We start from the raw sequence: 15,180 nt of genomic DNA on the forward strand, positions 1-15,180 counted from the left end.
CAAAATTTAATTCAAGTTATATATCTATAAATAAATAAATAAATATAGATACGTCCCTGACTTAAAAAATCAGAATCTGCAACGAGATAGTGTAGTTACTCTTTGTCCATCTTAACCTCTTCAACTGTTCACCTCATGCAAGAGAAACTGTCGTCATTGCGAACATGTTTAACCAATTGGTTAAACAGCCAACTATAAATCTACGCTATCATTGGACGGAAGCCATTAACTTGCCAGCTATGCACCTGATTGATTCATCAATCGGCATAAAATGACCGGTGAGCTAATGACCAAGAGAAGAGAAAATAAATCAATTTTCTTTCCCTTTGTCTTTCAAGAGAGATAATGTCGATTCCTTTGAGGTGGTTTGAACCATTAAGCGCTGCATTATTGACTGACATTAACAGGAGCCCTCGTTTAGAATGAGAAAGGACTGACTGCCTGCCTGCCTAGAACACAGGGGTTCATATGTCAGCTGGTTAAAATTAATCTTTGCCTGTCATGGATTTGTACAATCTAAGAACATGACAACCCTCAAGTGATTTTGGAGGGAAAGAACAGGGCCGAGGAGAGTTCCTTAACACTCACCGGCACTGAAACATTGATGAAATTCAAAGCTGTTTTCATCATTTTTTAAAATGATAATTCGGGTTGCTGCCTCATTCGTGACTTGAAGTGAGGGGATAAACACAAAGCTGTTTAAATGAAGGACTGTGATTTCAGGTCAGTGAGCTTCTAAGACTTTTTGCGTCACTCTGGCCGTACTTATTTTTCAGTTCATAAACCTACAGGAGGTAAACGCTGAGGTAGGCAATATCGGCAGGAACTACCATGTTGAAAGCATCTGGCATTTTGACCAAATCTTCAGCTTGTAAAAGTCTGTAATGCCCGAGTCAAATTTCAGCACAATGAATATACATAAAAGATGAGTTACTCTCATAGAAACCAGCCACAAATTAAATACTTTTTGTGCCCAATCCATGTAATGTACTGATATAGTGCCTCTGATGTCAATGAGCACTTGTAGTGGTTATGTAGTAATGAATCATAATTTATTTAGACACTGAGGATTTAAATTCACACTGTTTAAGGGTGACAGGTTTTAATTTGCTGTCATGTAGGTTTTAATATTGCTGTAATTTGAAAGAAAGCTTACACCATCTGGGATGGCATTTGTGGTGCAGCGATTATGGGCAGCTCTTAAAGGTCTTTACTGTGAAGCAGGTGCAGTCATACAATATCATGTTAGTGGTTACCAGCTACCTTGTTAATCCTGTCTATGTTTCCCTGCCTTCTGTCAGTGGACCCCTCTGATATTCTGGACTGAACTTTGTTCTACCTAATTAACATTGAAACAACTGCATACCCCAGTAATGTTTTTGTGTTTTGTGCGGGTAGTTCAAAAACTATGACAAAAGGGGTTCTGTACACATTTGAAACTGGAAGTCTATGTAATTGTTGCCAGAACTTCAACCTCAACGCAGGAATATTGAGGTGTAAGACATGCAGTATTTATAGTTGTGCTTCAGAAAAAGTTTAGAGTACCTCTTTTACTACTACCAATACCATTATTCCCAGTTGGGTGAAAAGTTAATCGAGATAGCGTTATCTTTGGGCCCTCAAACCAGCTAATAAATAAAATAAATATGCATCTCAACTGTTTACCATTCACTGTGAAGGAAACATTGTAGTACCTGACAGACTTATTACACCGCAGATTCAAATTTTACTTTCAAAATATATTTTTGTAAATATTTGTAACCAGAGGAGTCACCCCTAAAGGCCATGATTAAGCACTTGTGCATTGTTTTACTTTACAGAACCAGAGGTTGCCACCTGGGTGTAACATTACAAACAAAATTGGGCATTCCTTTTACTTCCAGTTATTTGCAATGTATTTGATTATGAATTAAACAAAACTTTTTATCTTATCTATCTTTATGCTTTGCCCTGCCCAAACTTTTTAAAGGACTTGGAGACCACATTATGTGTGACAGGCCGCTCCTAGAGACATTTTGGAGTGGTTATCTTGTGCCCTACCAATTGCATATACAGCATTTCATTTATTTGAGTATGACATCGTAGTGAGTGAAAATAAATCCAGTCCTCTGTGTGGGTCTACTTACCATAGATGAGTACAACTGACTCTTCGATGGCGTGCTGATAGCTGAACTGGGAGTCGAGCAGCGCTCGGCTGACAAAGGAGCCATAGTAGGTGGACTGGTACCAGCCCACATGCAGATGGTCAATGTTGACGTGACGCAGTGAACGCATCATCTCCATCTGGTACTGGACTAGAGGCAGAGAGAGGAGTAGAAATGGAGAGAGAGGGAAAGACAGAGGAATGGGACAGAGAAAGGGAGAGAGACAAAACACATTTAATTCAGAATGAACTTCATTAAAATCAGCTTGGGGAATTTTTGTTGGGGGGGGGGTGTCTCCATCTGTAACTGGACATGGTGTAGGAACAGAAGGAGGTGAGAAAAAAAGAGCAACATGGACGCGAAAGAAAAATGCAACGAAAAAGAGGAAAACTAAAGATTCATCTTCTGTTATCAAGTAGTTGTGGTTGAGATTCCTAAAACAAACATCAACCAGGACCACCAGTCGCACTTTCATTCCTCATTTTAGAGAATATATCCTGGCAAACACAGACAGATCGAAAGATAGATACACAGACAGGCTTCAGCTACTGGAGAGAAGGCTAGATACATTACAAGGAGAGCCATTTCATTACACCACACACATCCTAAGGACGGGCAGCCACAAATACAAACAACCTGCCTTGCCGGCTGTAAGTAACAACCAAAGCAAGAGAGCAAAACAGCATCTCCATGCAGGCTTGCTGGAGGAGGCTGATAAATCAGGTGTTATTGGGCAGCTGTGGCCCCCTAGACCCCGGCCTGTAGAGCACATCCTTCTCCTGCTGGGGCTGTTAACAAGAACAAACTGGAGAGGGGGAAGAGATGGGGGCGGAAAGCAGAAGGAAAGAAAAAGAGCAAAGACGATGGAAAGGTGGATGACCGTGATGAGATAGGAAAAAGTTAAAGTCAAAGACAGGGGGGAAGAGAAAGGCATCAGGTGGAAACAGAAAAGGAAAATAGTAAGAAATGGGAGTGAGTGACGAAAAATGTAATATTCTCTTTAGTGTTCTTTCTAATTGCCTGAATTTTACTCCTGGTGGTGGTGTTGTGTAAAACAGGGAGTGAGTTCATTCAAAATATATGAACATTTCATAGTCACTTCAAGCGATTTGACCTCTCAGAGTACATGTAGCACTCACAGAGAGAGCAGTCACGCATGCAATACCTTCTGCCTATTTGCATTAACTTGTTCAGTCATTAACCAACCTCCCACAAACACAAACACATTTTTCACTCGCTGTCATTTGTTCCACTGCCTCTGCTGTTCTCCACGCAGGAAACAAACGGCAATGGTCTGCCCACAATTACACATTCAACTCCTGAAGGAGTGCGTCAAGAGGAGATGGGCAGCCCTGAGGTGCCTCTTCCTCCTGACAATAAAAAACACTGAACATCTGGATTGGTACACTGGATGAGGACAGACGGACAAAGGGGGCCCTATTCACAGCCTGTCCTGCAGGGATGGATGGCTGCAACAATCTAGCCTTATCTGGCCTTTTTATTTAGTGATTGACATTGTCAGAGAGATAAAAGCAAGCAGAGATAGATGTAGGGGATAATACAGGGGGGAGGAAATGGGAAGCAAGGAAAGGAATTCAGGAAGATTGGGTATATCAGGGGGAAAAGAGAGATTGAGGACCGTGTAGCAACTTTGTAACAAACCACAGAGGGAGGGGTGTCAGGCACTGTGTGTGTGTGTGTGTGTGTGTGTGTGTGTGTGTGTGTGTGTGTGTGTGTGTGTGTGTGTGTGTGTGTGTGTGTGTGTTTGTTTCTTAGCAATGATTCTTAAGCGTAGTAACAAACCCTATAACAAATAGCTGGTGGAGGGTAGCAGGTGCAAAAATATTTAAGTGTCTTCTTTGAAATTGTGCGTCTACTGTGACAAATGAGAAGTAGGTGAGAATTAAAACATGGAGTGGGTGAGTAATGCAAGAGAGGAAGCAAAAGAGAGAGCATAAGGAAGGGAGAGAGGCCTCTACATCCTCTTCATACCCACTTCCATTTGTTCGCATGGAGAGTCAGCCATATTAAAACCAACCAAAACCAATTAGCGCGGAGTGGAAATGGGTAATAAAACACTCCAACAGCAAGTCTACATCGTTGCCGACTTAACCAGCTGCCCTTACTGGCAACGTGCAACGCCATTTTGTGCAAGTCATGGAACGCGCACTGTACAAATGTAGGCTCCATGCCACTACCTGTACAAACGTAATCTGCTCAAACTAAGAGACATATTTAATATTGACATACAGGTGTTAAAATGTTAAAGGTTACAATGTATTTAGGTTCAACAACACCCTTTTCAAGCCTAGATAGACTATGCATATTGCCCCAGGGCTCCATGAAGTATATTTGACTCACAGGGACTGTTTCAAAAACCAAGCAAAAAACAATAAGAGGTTTTTACCAGAATAAAATAAAGTAACAAAATGCCTACAAAGAAGCTTGAGAGTTGTATTTTTCGTCGTCATTGGCTTTGATTGCCACTTCAGAAAGATGCTTATACAAAACCATGGTTATGAAAAATGACAAAAGTTCCTCCTTCTACTGGAGAGAGGAAAGTTTGTTCTGAAGCTTGCCGCTGTATCTATACACTACACCTTAAAGAAGGGCGCTTCATTCAGCTGTGAGCGTGACTACAAACCGAGTTCACCCCGTCACAGAGTAGAGGGTGAAGGGGCCCGAACGGATCTGTGCAAGTGTTTGTGACAGGAGGAGTTGGTCTGTCGGAGAGCGTCTCTGTCCATACACGGGGCCCATTAGAGAGGGAAGCCCTCCTGCCACCTCACTACTGTATCGGTCTCTGCACTTCTATGCCAATCAGTATGGGTACTTACCTCTCAAGCTGCACTGATGCGTATACATGCCCCAGCAGCATATCATTAGCTGGGAAATTGTGCACAAAGTGATCCGTCTCTGAAGTGAAAGCTGAAGGCTGGAGGATTGACAACAGAGGCAGGAAAACCAATCAGCTATCTCTCATGTCTAATCCAACCGCTACCTCCCTTCCCAGTTCTTTATAACCTGAATGCGAGGACAACTTCTTTATACGCCATGTCAGTTTGTTTTATAACATCACGGTTAAACTATTCACTTCACGTATCGTGACATACCCACCCTCCAGTCGATGTCAATCTAGTAGATACAGCGCCATGTTATTGCCAACTCCCGTCTGACAGTGCTTTCAATCTATTTGACTTTTGTAATTAATTGTATTTACTTTTAAAATAAATAAATTTCATGTGAATGTCAGAAATGTAGTTCTCCTGCATTTACCAGGATGCAATGCACGAGTGGTTCTGGCGCCCAGGGTCCTCACTGGCCATGACCTTCTGCACTGCTAAAGCAGCCTCAGCCTGTGCCATTTAGGTGCATTTATTTTGCTGTATACTTTGGGGTCAATTTTTGCTATTGGAAAAGTAGCTTATTTGCAATATAAACAAAGAGACCTGTTTGTTTTTGTTTCCTTTATTTACACAATAGACCGTAACACAGGTTTAGGACCTTCTGGTTTTAAGAGGTATCTACAGAATGCGCTCCCCCTCACTACCCAGAGGCGGAGATTAGAAATCCAAGCTGAAATGTCTGTAGTTCCTCCTTGAATTCAACTACGTCACTCACATGAAACGACGGCGCCGGATGGAAGAAGAGCAGATTTTGCAGCTGCATACTCAGATTACTTGGGGAATATGACACGCGTTGAAGAATTTATTGCTTCAATCGAAGATTATTTACCATCAACACTGATATGAGACATCCACATAAAATGTTCCCTTTGAGGCAGTGAGGAGAGTACAGTCGCGTTAGTGAAGTTGTATGACGACACATCAAAAGAAACGAATGAATAACTGTGTTACTGAGATTAAATCAACCACTTAACAAGTGACAGTGTCTTGGTAAGTGGTAATATGAGCAGCTTGCAATCTTTTGATTTGCTTTTAAATAAACCTGCTAATCTGATTTCAGAAAGACTTTGAAGTTGTTTCTGTAATTTATTTTAAATGAGAAGCTGTGTCTTGGTTTATTCCGACGGTTCTTGTTAAACTCAAAAGACTGGACTGTGAAAAGGCACGCATCTAGCAGAGTTTATGGTGTCATTTCTCAAGTGCTGAGAATTTCAAAAGCGCCAGGTAGGTTCCAAAGAAATTCAAAGAACATGGGACTAAACAGTGTTCTCCCTGAGCTGGGAGGTAAACTGAGCAGCCGAACGCTACCAAATGCCCACACAAAGAGACTGTTGGCTGAAATTAGTGATTATTCTGAAGGGACACCAACATTTAGCTTTTTTCGCAGATAATTTTCCAATTTGTTAGAGAAACAGCTAGTTGAGCCAAATGGTGATGCTTGAGGTTCCTCTGAGATAAAAATAACTGTATTTGAATAATTCTATTTCCAACTGTGATTTTAGGTGAGTTATGCTCTTCTCAAACAACAGTCCTAGGAATGCAGCTAAAGCAAACAATTTAGTGGCTTTACATCAAATATTGTAAACTTTTGCTCAAATTAATCGTTACACTTTTATTTTTCATACTTCCAAAACTCTAAAATATACATTAATAAAACTGATACTACTGCAAACTGATGCTGATGAAATATGAAAGTGCCAAATATTTATTGTGATGAATTATCCTTCCGTACTGTATGTAGAACACTGAATAATTGACAAACACTTTCAGACATTGTACAGTTTTGTAACTAATTTGTATTCAATTCTACAGCACACAAAATATATGAATGATATTTTGAAGGCTGTTAGGAGACTGACTTGTATTCTTACTATCTTGATGACACTTCCATACTAAAGCAGACAGGCGGACTTGCAAACAAACTACTGCACGCTGTACCCAGGTCAGGGAGAAATAGACGGGCGACACAGGCAACGGACCGACATGCAGCCTGATGGCTAAACTGAGATTCGGCTGAGTGAGACTACACGCCAGTGGCAAGCCGGCCAGCTCATCCACCATGGATCTAATACAGAACACAGAGCCTTGTAAATGCCACAGGATCACTACCTTGTTTGTTCCAAAAACCAAGAACTGCCGCTGTGAAAAAAAGACTGTGTGACCCTCTGATGTACGTGGGTATACGTGTAGGCATACGCCATAATATAGTGAAATACGTAAGCCTCCAGAGAACTCTCTAAAATAATTGTATTTGTAAAGCAGGTTATCATTAAATCGACTGCCGGAAACCATGTAGAATGCTATAAAAAGACAATGGCAAAGAAAGAGAATGATCCATTTCTTCTGTTTATCACTTAATTGACTGACTTATTGTGTGCGAGTTTTTTTGTGCTAAAAAATAAGCTGTATAATGATAAAAGACATTAAAGACCAACAACAAAGTAACTATGACCTCAAGAATCAAACATTCATACGCAACAAGGAGAGAGCGAAGGAATGTGTTTGTACGTTCTGGCAATATAAAGACAAAAGTGGCTGAGTGTGATGGGAAGACAGCTGTCTGTGTTCTGGTTAAGGTGATCTGAACGGTGGTACGTGAATGAATTAAATTCTCGCTACCATCGAGGTGGAGGTGACCTTAAGTGAAGCATTTACCCTCAGCTTCAAAGCATCTGTTCTGTCCAACTACAGAAGAATCCAGTTAATGGCAGGGTAGCTCACAGATGTCCGATTTAATTAAAGCAGTGCACTGATGATCAGAGTGTACGTTCTGACAAATGCATGAAAAGCCATATTCGCAAAAAATGTTTAGTACAAAGAAGGATTTTGAACTGAACAACAAGCAGATCAGCTTGACATCTGTGCGTTTCCTTCTCCCTCTCCCATTCTTTAACTACGTTAGCAGCTACAGTGGGTGACAGACCTTTGAGGAGGGTGGTCGAATTACAATACCTTTGATATCTGGATCATGTCAATGTCCTGTCCAGGGTGAGACTAAGCCATCGTAAAAAATGCAGTACCTAACATCACAAGCCCGCTATATTTTCTGTTGGAAAAAAAACCCCATATTGCTTCCCATTGTTTCATTACCAAGACAGCCGTTAACATTCTGTGGACATTAACGACAGCATAAGCCTGAGAATAGCCAATTTCACAATATCATCAAGGCACAGAGGTGGGAGCATGCGCCACCGTTTGCTATTCCTCACTCATTTCTGCTGCCCTGCCTACTCTCCTATCAATCAATCTGGGTCCCGAGGCCAGACGGAATGAGTCTGCCCATTCCCTTCTCGCTGCTTGATTGTCTGTGTGTGTTGGTGTGTACGAGTGTCTGTGTGCGTCAGAGAGCGGACAGGGGGTGTAAGACTAAGACGAAATGAAAGTGTATTCAAAATAGTAAGGGCAAGAGAGAATAATGAAACGGGACACGATTATAAAAGTGTGTGTCCTTATATGTGTAGAAAGCACAACGGAAAAGAGAAAGTGTGAGATGTGAGAAGCCAGAGGATGCCATGTACTGCGAGCTGTACATCGAAAGTATTTGTGGTGGAGTGGAGGTAAGTTATCAGCTGGGAGCTAAATTCCTCACCTTAGGCAATTAGGTTAAGAGTCATAATCAACACGGCACTACCAGTGTGTGCGTGTGTGTGTGTGTGTGTATATTCTCTGCAATGAACTAGACAGATAGTCCAAACTCTTAATACTCAATGACACAAGAGGTGAACTGCATCAGACCTCGCATGCTGCTGCAGGCCACAACATCTCAGCACAGGCAGCAAGATGTGTGTGAGTGCGTATGTGTCTCTGAATGTGAGGATGCCTGTATCTGTGTGTCACAACACATTCTAATCTCCACCTTGACTGGCCGACTGGGCTTGCCTGCTGCGGTTTTACACACACGCACACACACACACACACACACACACACAGAAGTCAGCACCAGTCAAGGTGTATATTCACTTACTTGAAGTTAAGCAGATGAATCAAATCAAATAATAAATCAAATAAAAGGATGTCAAAGGTCGGAAATTGGTGAGCAAATTACCTTTACCCTTCATTTCCCTCCTCTACTTCCTCATTTTGGTGAGTAGAAATGTTGAATAGCTTCAAATGAAGTTAGACAGTCCAATCAGACCCTTCATCCAAAAATAACCTTATTATATTTTCTTGAAAATTCTCTCGTGGTCGTAAAATAAAAAGGTAGAATGATGGGCTTTAAATGTATCACGGACAGAGGACACCATTTGATGAGGAGGAAAAAAAAAAAACTCTTCAAAGCCTGGTTTCATAACAGAAATACACAGCTGCAATAGAAGTGCATTCTAAAGAGTAGTGGTTGTGTTCAGCATGGTAAAAGTCAAGAAGAAAGGTTTGCTTTCTTACCTCGCTTACCCCACACATAAATAAAAAGAAACAACAAAGTTGACACTGAAAAACACAAAACAGCCATTTTGGATGATTGATAGGACCGACAGCCTTGCATGCTGCTCTAAATGAATATTCCCTCATGTTTCGCTGTTGGTGCTCAGTGGTGACAGTAAAGAATGCTCATCTTGTCATGTTATAAATACTTCAGACCCAAGAAAATAACAAAACAAATGTTCAGGTGCATTACAGTCTAAAGACACCTTTGTCTACCAGCGTTTTGCTGAGTGGAGAAGTGTGTAGTTTCGCTCCTTCTCCACTTTTTCAATCTCACCCTCAGGACTCAGCACAGCGACCGTAATTCCACATTCTTGATCAATTCATTCAACACAACTGACAACCTGGACACAAACCCCGAGCTGTTTTGTAAGATTTAAACAGAGAGCGGTTCTTACCATCTCTGTGTTTACACGTTTATTTTGATTCCCCAGTTTTCTTCAAAAGTCTCTGTGACAATCCTGTTAAGCATTCTACAAACACACCTGGCTGGACTTTATCCCCTATGCAACGAAACAATACACTACATCTGGTATTTTCTAGTTTGGAGAATAAAGTAAATCTTGACGTTTGAAGGTCTTGAGACCAGCTGCCTGTTCTGGCTTGTTGTTCCACGGCTGCTTTATTGTTAACCCGGCCTCCTTTAACCTTGCTGCTCCTCGGGAGTCCCTAAACACTAGCGCAGCATACCTGATGATATTAAGGCATTTCTCTCCTCCACTGAGTCCATTCATCACATTACAAACCACTGGTGAACTGTAATGTCCTCCACCCCTGAAGACACACTGTTTCACTGATGCCCTGTTCATTTTTGGGTCAATATAATTCATTTTTTAGGGGAAAGCTCCATCGTTGTGGACTGAAAAATCATCAAGCTAGAAAGTGAAAACAATATCTCAATAATAAACAGAAATGGGGGAAAAAAGGAAATAAGTTTTTCTCAAGTGCAATAAATCTAACATCACCAAATGTAGAGAAAAGTCTGTACCCTGCACCCTTGAGGTTAGACGTTTACACAAAGCTGATACAAAATTATAGAGATTATAGATTCTCAAACACTAAACCCTAACCTGATGCACCAGATGCTTTGGTACACAGAACCATCTTAGAGGCAGTCACTGGAATCTGTTTAGAAAAAGAACAGTCCCTTTCCAAAAATATTTGGCAGGTTGAACGGATGAACCATCTGACACACACACGCACGCACAAGTAGGTGGGGAAGCATTGATGTAGATACAGTATTTGCATGACAACACAGTCACAAGATTAATTAGGTCATTATGACATACACGAAGAACAGAAAATAGAAACGGTGGAGAGGAGAAGTGAAAGGTGGAGACGCAGAAGGAGAAACTGTGAAAGGTACAAGAAAGGCGACCGCATGTCTTTCATCTGTGAATGCTATTTGCTAATTGAGCACACTGAGTGGAGCAAGCATCAGTTAGTGTGTGTGTGTTAGTGTGTGTGTGAGAGAGTGAGAGAGTGTGAGAGAGTGTGATAGGGAGTGAGAGAGATGGCACAAGGGAAAGCACACCTTTGACATGACCTTTGACAAATGTCTGAAAAAACACATGTTATACATCAATGAAAGGTGATAATTATAAACGATTGTAATATCATATTAGGGTTGCTCGGTGGTGTAGTGGATAGCACTGTCGCCTCACAGCAAGAGGGGCCCGGGTTCAATTCCCGGGCCAGACAACCTTCTGTGTGGAGTTTGCATGTTCTCCCCATGTCAGCGTGGGTTCTCTCCGGGTTCTCCGGCTTCCTCCCACAGTCCAAAGACATGCAACTAAGGTTCATTGAAGACTCTAAATTGCCCGTAGGTGTGAATGTGAGTGTGAGTGGTTGTGGTTGTCTGTCTATATATGTCAGCCCTGTGACAGACTGGCGACCTGTCCAGGGTGTACCCTGGCTTCGCCCATTGACAGCTGAGATCGGCTCCAGCACCCCTGCGACCCTTAACTGGATAAGCAGGTTACGGAAAATGAATATCATATTAGTAGTTAGCAAAAGTTTAGCCATGGTGTCATTTAAGGATATCCCATTGTACAGATGCATATGCAAACGAATTAAAATCACAACTGTTAACTTCTGTTGCTTACTCGGGAAAACATTCCATTCCAGCACAGTCTTTCCTTTTCCTCTAAAAGAGAACTATCTCTATCTCCATATTGTCAAGGTCAGCTGGTGCTGATGTGAAAGAACAGATAGCTTGTCCTTCTGTCATGGCATTTTGTCCGTCCACGCGTTCCTCTGTCAGACGGAGGGAACAGTGATAAATGTGCCAGTTGTCGAGAAGTAAATGGTGGTATCGAGTTGTGGTCTGGTCCGGGGTGTCAGGAGAGGTACGAGGCTAATTTCCAGCAGCAAGGCTATAATGGGATGTGTGTGCCGGTTTGTGACTGCCTGTGTGTTTGTGTGAGTGCACAGCGCAGTCCATGTTCCACCTGGCACAGTGGATTAGGTGCAATTAATCTTAGTTAAGCAAGCCCTGCGGAGAGCTGCCTGCCTGACACGTGCATGCACATACAAACACAGGCGCTAGGCCACAAACAGGCATACAAACACACTCGGCGATGCAAGAACGAGAGTGACAGCATCGAGAAGCAGCTGCTTTTGTGTGCATGACACACTGACGGGTTCACCATATGCACATTTGACAGCGCCGCTTGTCACAGGGCTTTGTTTTTATAGTTGGGAAGGGGAAATGGTGTGTGACTGTTTGCTCACATGTGCACGTATACTAGTTTATCTTTTTGAATGGGAGAAAGAGCAAATCTACTTGATCTCTTTGCCAATACCTGTTTAACTTAGGGCTGGGAGGTAGTTCGACTTCAGGTATATCAGTATATTTTTGAATGAGCGATAAGATGAGACAATACAAAAAAAAAAATACTTAACTTTACTACATTTGCCGTATACACACCAGGTATATACATGAAATTTGACCTCTGCATTTAACCTCTCCTAAGTATTTGAGGAGCCACTTTGGGTTCAGTGTACAGCCATGAACCCCAACCCCCACTCACCCCTGGTCCAGCCCTAAAAAAACACTTAATTATGTCCCTGAGTCCCTAAGTGATAAAGTTACCAATGGTTCAAAGTGAGTGATGATGTAACACCGGCGGCCGCTTTCAAAATGAATAGCCTTTGGTTTCATTTACGGGGCAAGCTGCTTAGCGGACTTAAAATGGCCCTAAGGATGCAAAGCAGGTCTGTTCTGTTTAACAAAGTAACATTAATAACACAATAACAATTAAGATGATTAATCCAGAACAAGAAATTGCTGAAAATAGCATGATTATATATTGTTGAGTTTATTGAATTAAAGGAGCCGTCAGTTATGTGTCTCAACCTTAGATTTACCATGACATATGATATATTGCTTTTGACAGCACACTATTTAGAAAATAATGGAATGTATCATGTATAGCCATTCATTTTATCAACATAAATCCATATCGCCCAGCCCTAGTTTAACAGCATGTATGCCATCAAGACGCAGTGAATGTAGGGTGAGCATATATAGTTTGGAGGGTAAAATCCTTCTCTAGTCACTATAAAAGCTGTTAAAGCTGACATGTTCAGTCTATATAAAAAGACCCATATTTATGCCATTTTTCTTTACTTTGATGAAGCCATTACGGGATAGGCATAAAAGATGGCAAAAGGAATTCAAAAGTTTAATAAAAAGTCAAAGGAAAAACAAGTCATTGCCAACATAGAGGTTAAAAGGAGGAATTAAACCCCTACTATTCTGGTTGGTGTTAAGTTCTCTCCCACAGTGGCTGAGTCACTATTTGTTCATTCCCCTATTTTGATCACCACATGTCATAAAAACGGTTTGCTGAACTTTTCTTTTGCCCCAGCATCTCTCTCAGAGCCGTTTAGATTTGCCGTCCATCTTTTTCTGTTTCTTTCCCATGCCCCAACTCTCACCCTTTTGCTTGGTTGCTCAAATTTTTCCCCTCATATTGTTCTCTTATTTCCATCTCCCCATCCCAACACTTCTAACCCTCAGCCATTTTTCTTCAATGCTCTCACCCTTGTCACATCGTTCACTCATTCTTACCTTTCATCCTTCCCCCTACTCCCTACAGCCCACCTGGGTTAGCAGCAGTCTGCAGTAATGCATTCTGATTCTGACCCCCCCCCCCCCCCTTCACAGTCCACACACAAAAATCTAATGTGGGCCAGAATCGTGATGAGACAAAGGAGCGGATGAATAAAACAGTGGAACTGATGGCGATGGTGACGGCCCTCGGGGGACCCACATTCGTGATTTATTACGCCGGGTGAGCATTCAAAAGCAGATACAGGCCCAGCTAGCTGCTAACAGCCAGTCTCAGATCTACACCACACAGAGAGAGAGAGAGCTCAGATAGAGAGGTTGAGATGGAGAGAGGAAAGCTGGGAGACAGGGTGGCAAGGAGCAAAAGACTGAGTAAGAATCTTTTAGAGGTTGGGAGAAAGTACCCTAAAATCCTAACATATAACAGTGCACATGATATCTTCAATGTTTTCATATGTCCCCTAAAAAGGTGGCCTGCCAAGTTATTTCTAATTAGCCTCACTGAGGGAGGGTAAGGAAAAACGGAGGAAATCAATTTCCCATTTGGGGCAGGTAGAGGGATCTATTGAAGGGCTAACCCCAAAGAAGACCTTATCTGAACGGCAGAGGCACAACTTTTTACAAAACCCACACATGCACGCCTCACTGCATACCGAGTAGTGTATATACAGGGAGGAGCGGAGAGATCATGGCAGAGGCGTTTTAAATCCCCCTGACTTCAATTAACCCACCGTGAAAATGTCTGCCACAGACTACAATCAGAGTTCCGAAAAACCACAGACTAACTTCGCAGACCCTACTGGAGGAAAATGCTGATGTAATTGGCCTTAATTAGTTCCGTTTGTGTTTTCACTTCCCTTGCTTTGCCTTGGTTTAAGAAGATTAAGTTTTTTAGAATTTGTTTTTACAAACATCCCCTTCAGTGGACACTTTCTTTTCAGCATGTGCTCTCCGAGGCCAACACATATCATCATCATTTTTTAGCAAAACATTCTGGCAAACTAGAAGGAACAAAATACATCTACATGTGAGAAATTAAAAGTCTCAACCTGGACTGTTTTTCCGTGTGTACAATCTTAAGTCATTAACAACTGAAGCACACAATTTTGGGTTTTGTGATTACTTCATTATTGCCATTGAGAGAAAAACTGTTTATTCGTTTTGGGATTAAAACTAAAAACAAACAAACTGTCCTCTAGAGATGGAAATTAATCAAGCCTTATGATGGTGGCGCTCCAAATCTAAAAAGAACTGTCTTTTTATTCAGTAGTAGCAAATTTTCAAAAGCAAATGCACTTCTCACACACTTCAAACAAACAACACTAAACAGGAAATATATATATATATATATATATATATATATATATATATATAATATAAACTATTGTATCTTTGAACTATCCAAACAGAAAAAAACTCTGCTGGAGCTTGGGCACAAGCTAACTCTTGGCCAAGTATAGTTCAGACTGGCTTGGTCCATTTGGAATTTCATTACACAAAGCGTAAGTTAGCTAGCTTATAAATAATAAAGGAAAGAAAGGATAAAGGGAAGGCAAGGAGACCGAATCATCTAAAATCTCAAGAGAAGGAGAATATTCAGAGGAGGTGTCAAGGACCATTGGATGGACAATGG

General features: G+C 41.6%; 1 protein-coding gene across 1 annotated transcript in view; it reads right to left on the reverse strand.

Annotated features, from left to right (window-relative positions):
- LOC129109440 (eukaryotic translation initiation factor 3 subunit H) overlaps positions 1-15,180 on the reverse strand; it is a 49,842-nt gene that overhangs the window by 19,745 nt on the left and 14,917 nt on the right. Inside the window, exon 3 of the mRNA XM_054621511.1 lies at positions 2,127-2,294. Coding sequence (XP_054477486.1) covers positions 2,127-2,294 — 168 coding nt within the window. The remainder of the gene's footprint in view (positions 1-2,126; positions 2,295-15,180) is intronic.

This window comes from Anoplopoma fimbria, chromosome 20 (genome assembly GCF_027596085.1).
Source record: "Anoplopoma fimbria isolate UVic2021 breed Golden Eagle Sablefish chromosome 20, Afim_UVic_2022, whole genome shotgun sequence".
Classification (NCBI taxonomy): Eukaryota; Metazoa; Chordata; class Actinopteri; order Perciformes; family Anoplopomatidae; genus Anoplopoma; species Anoplopoma fimbria.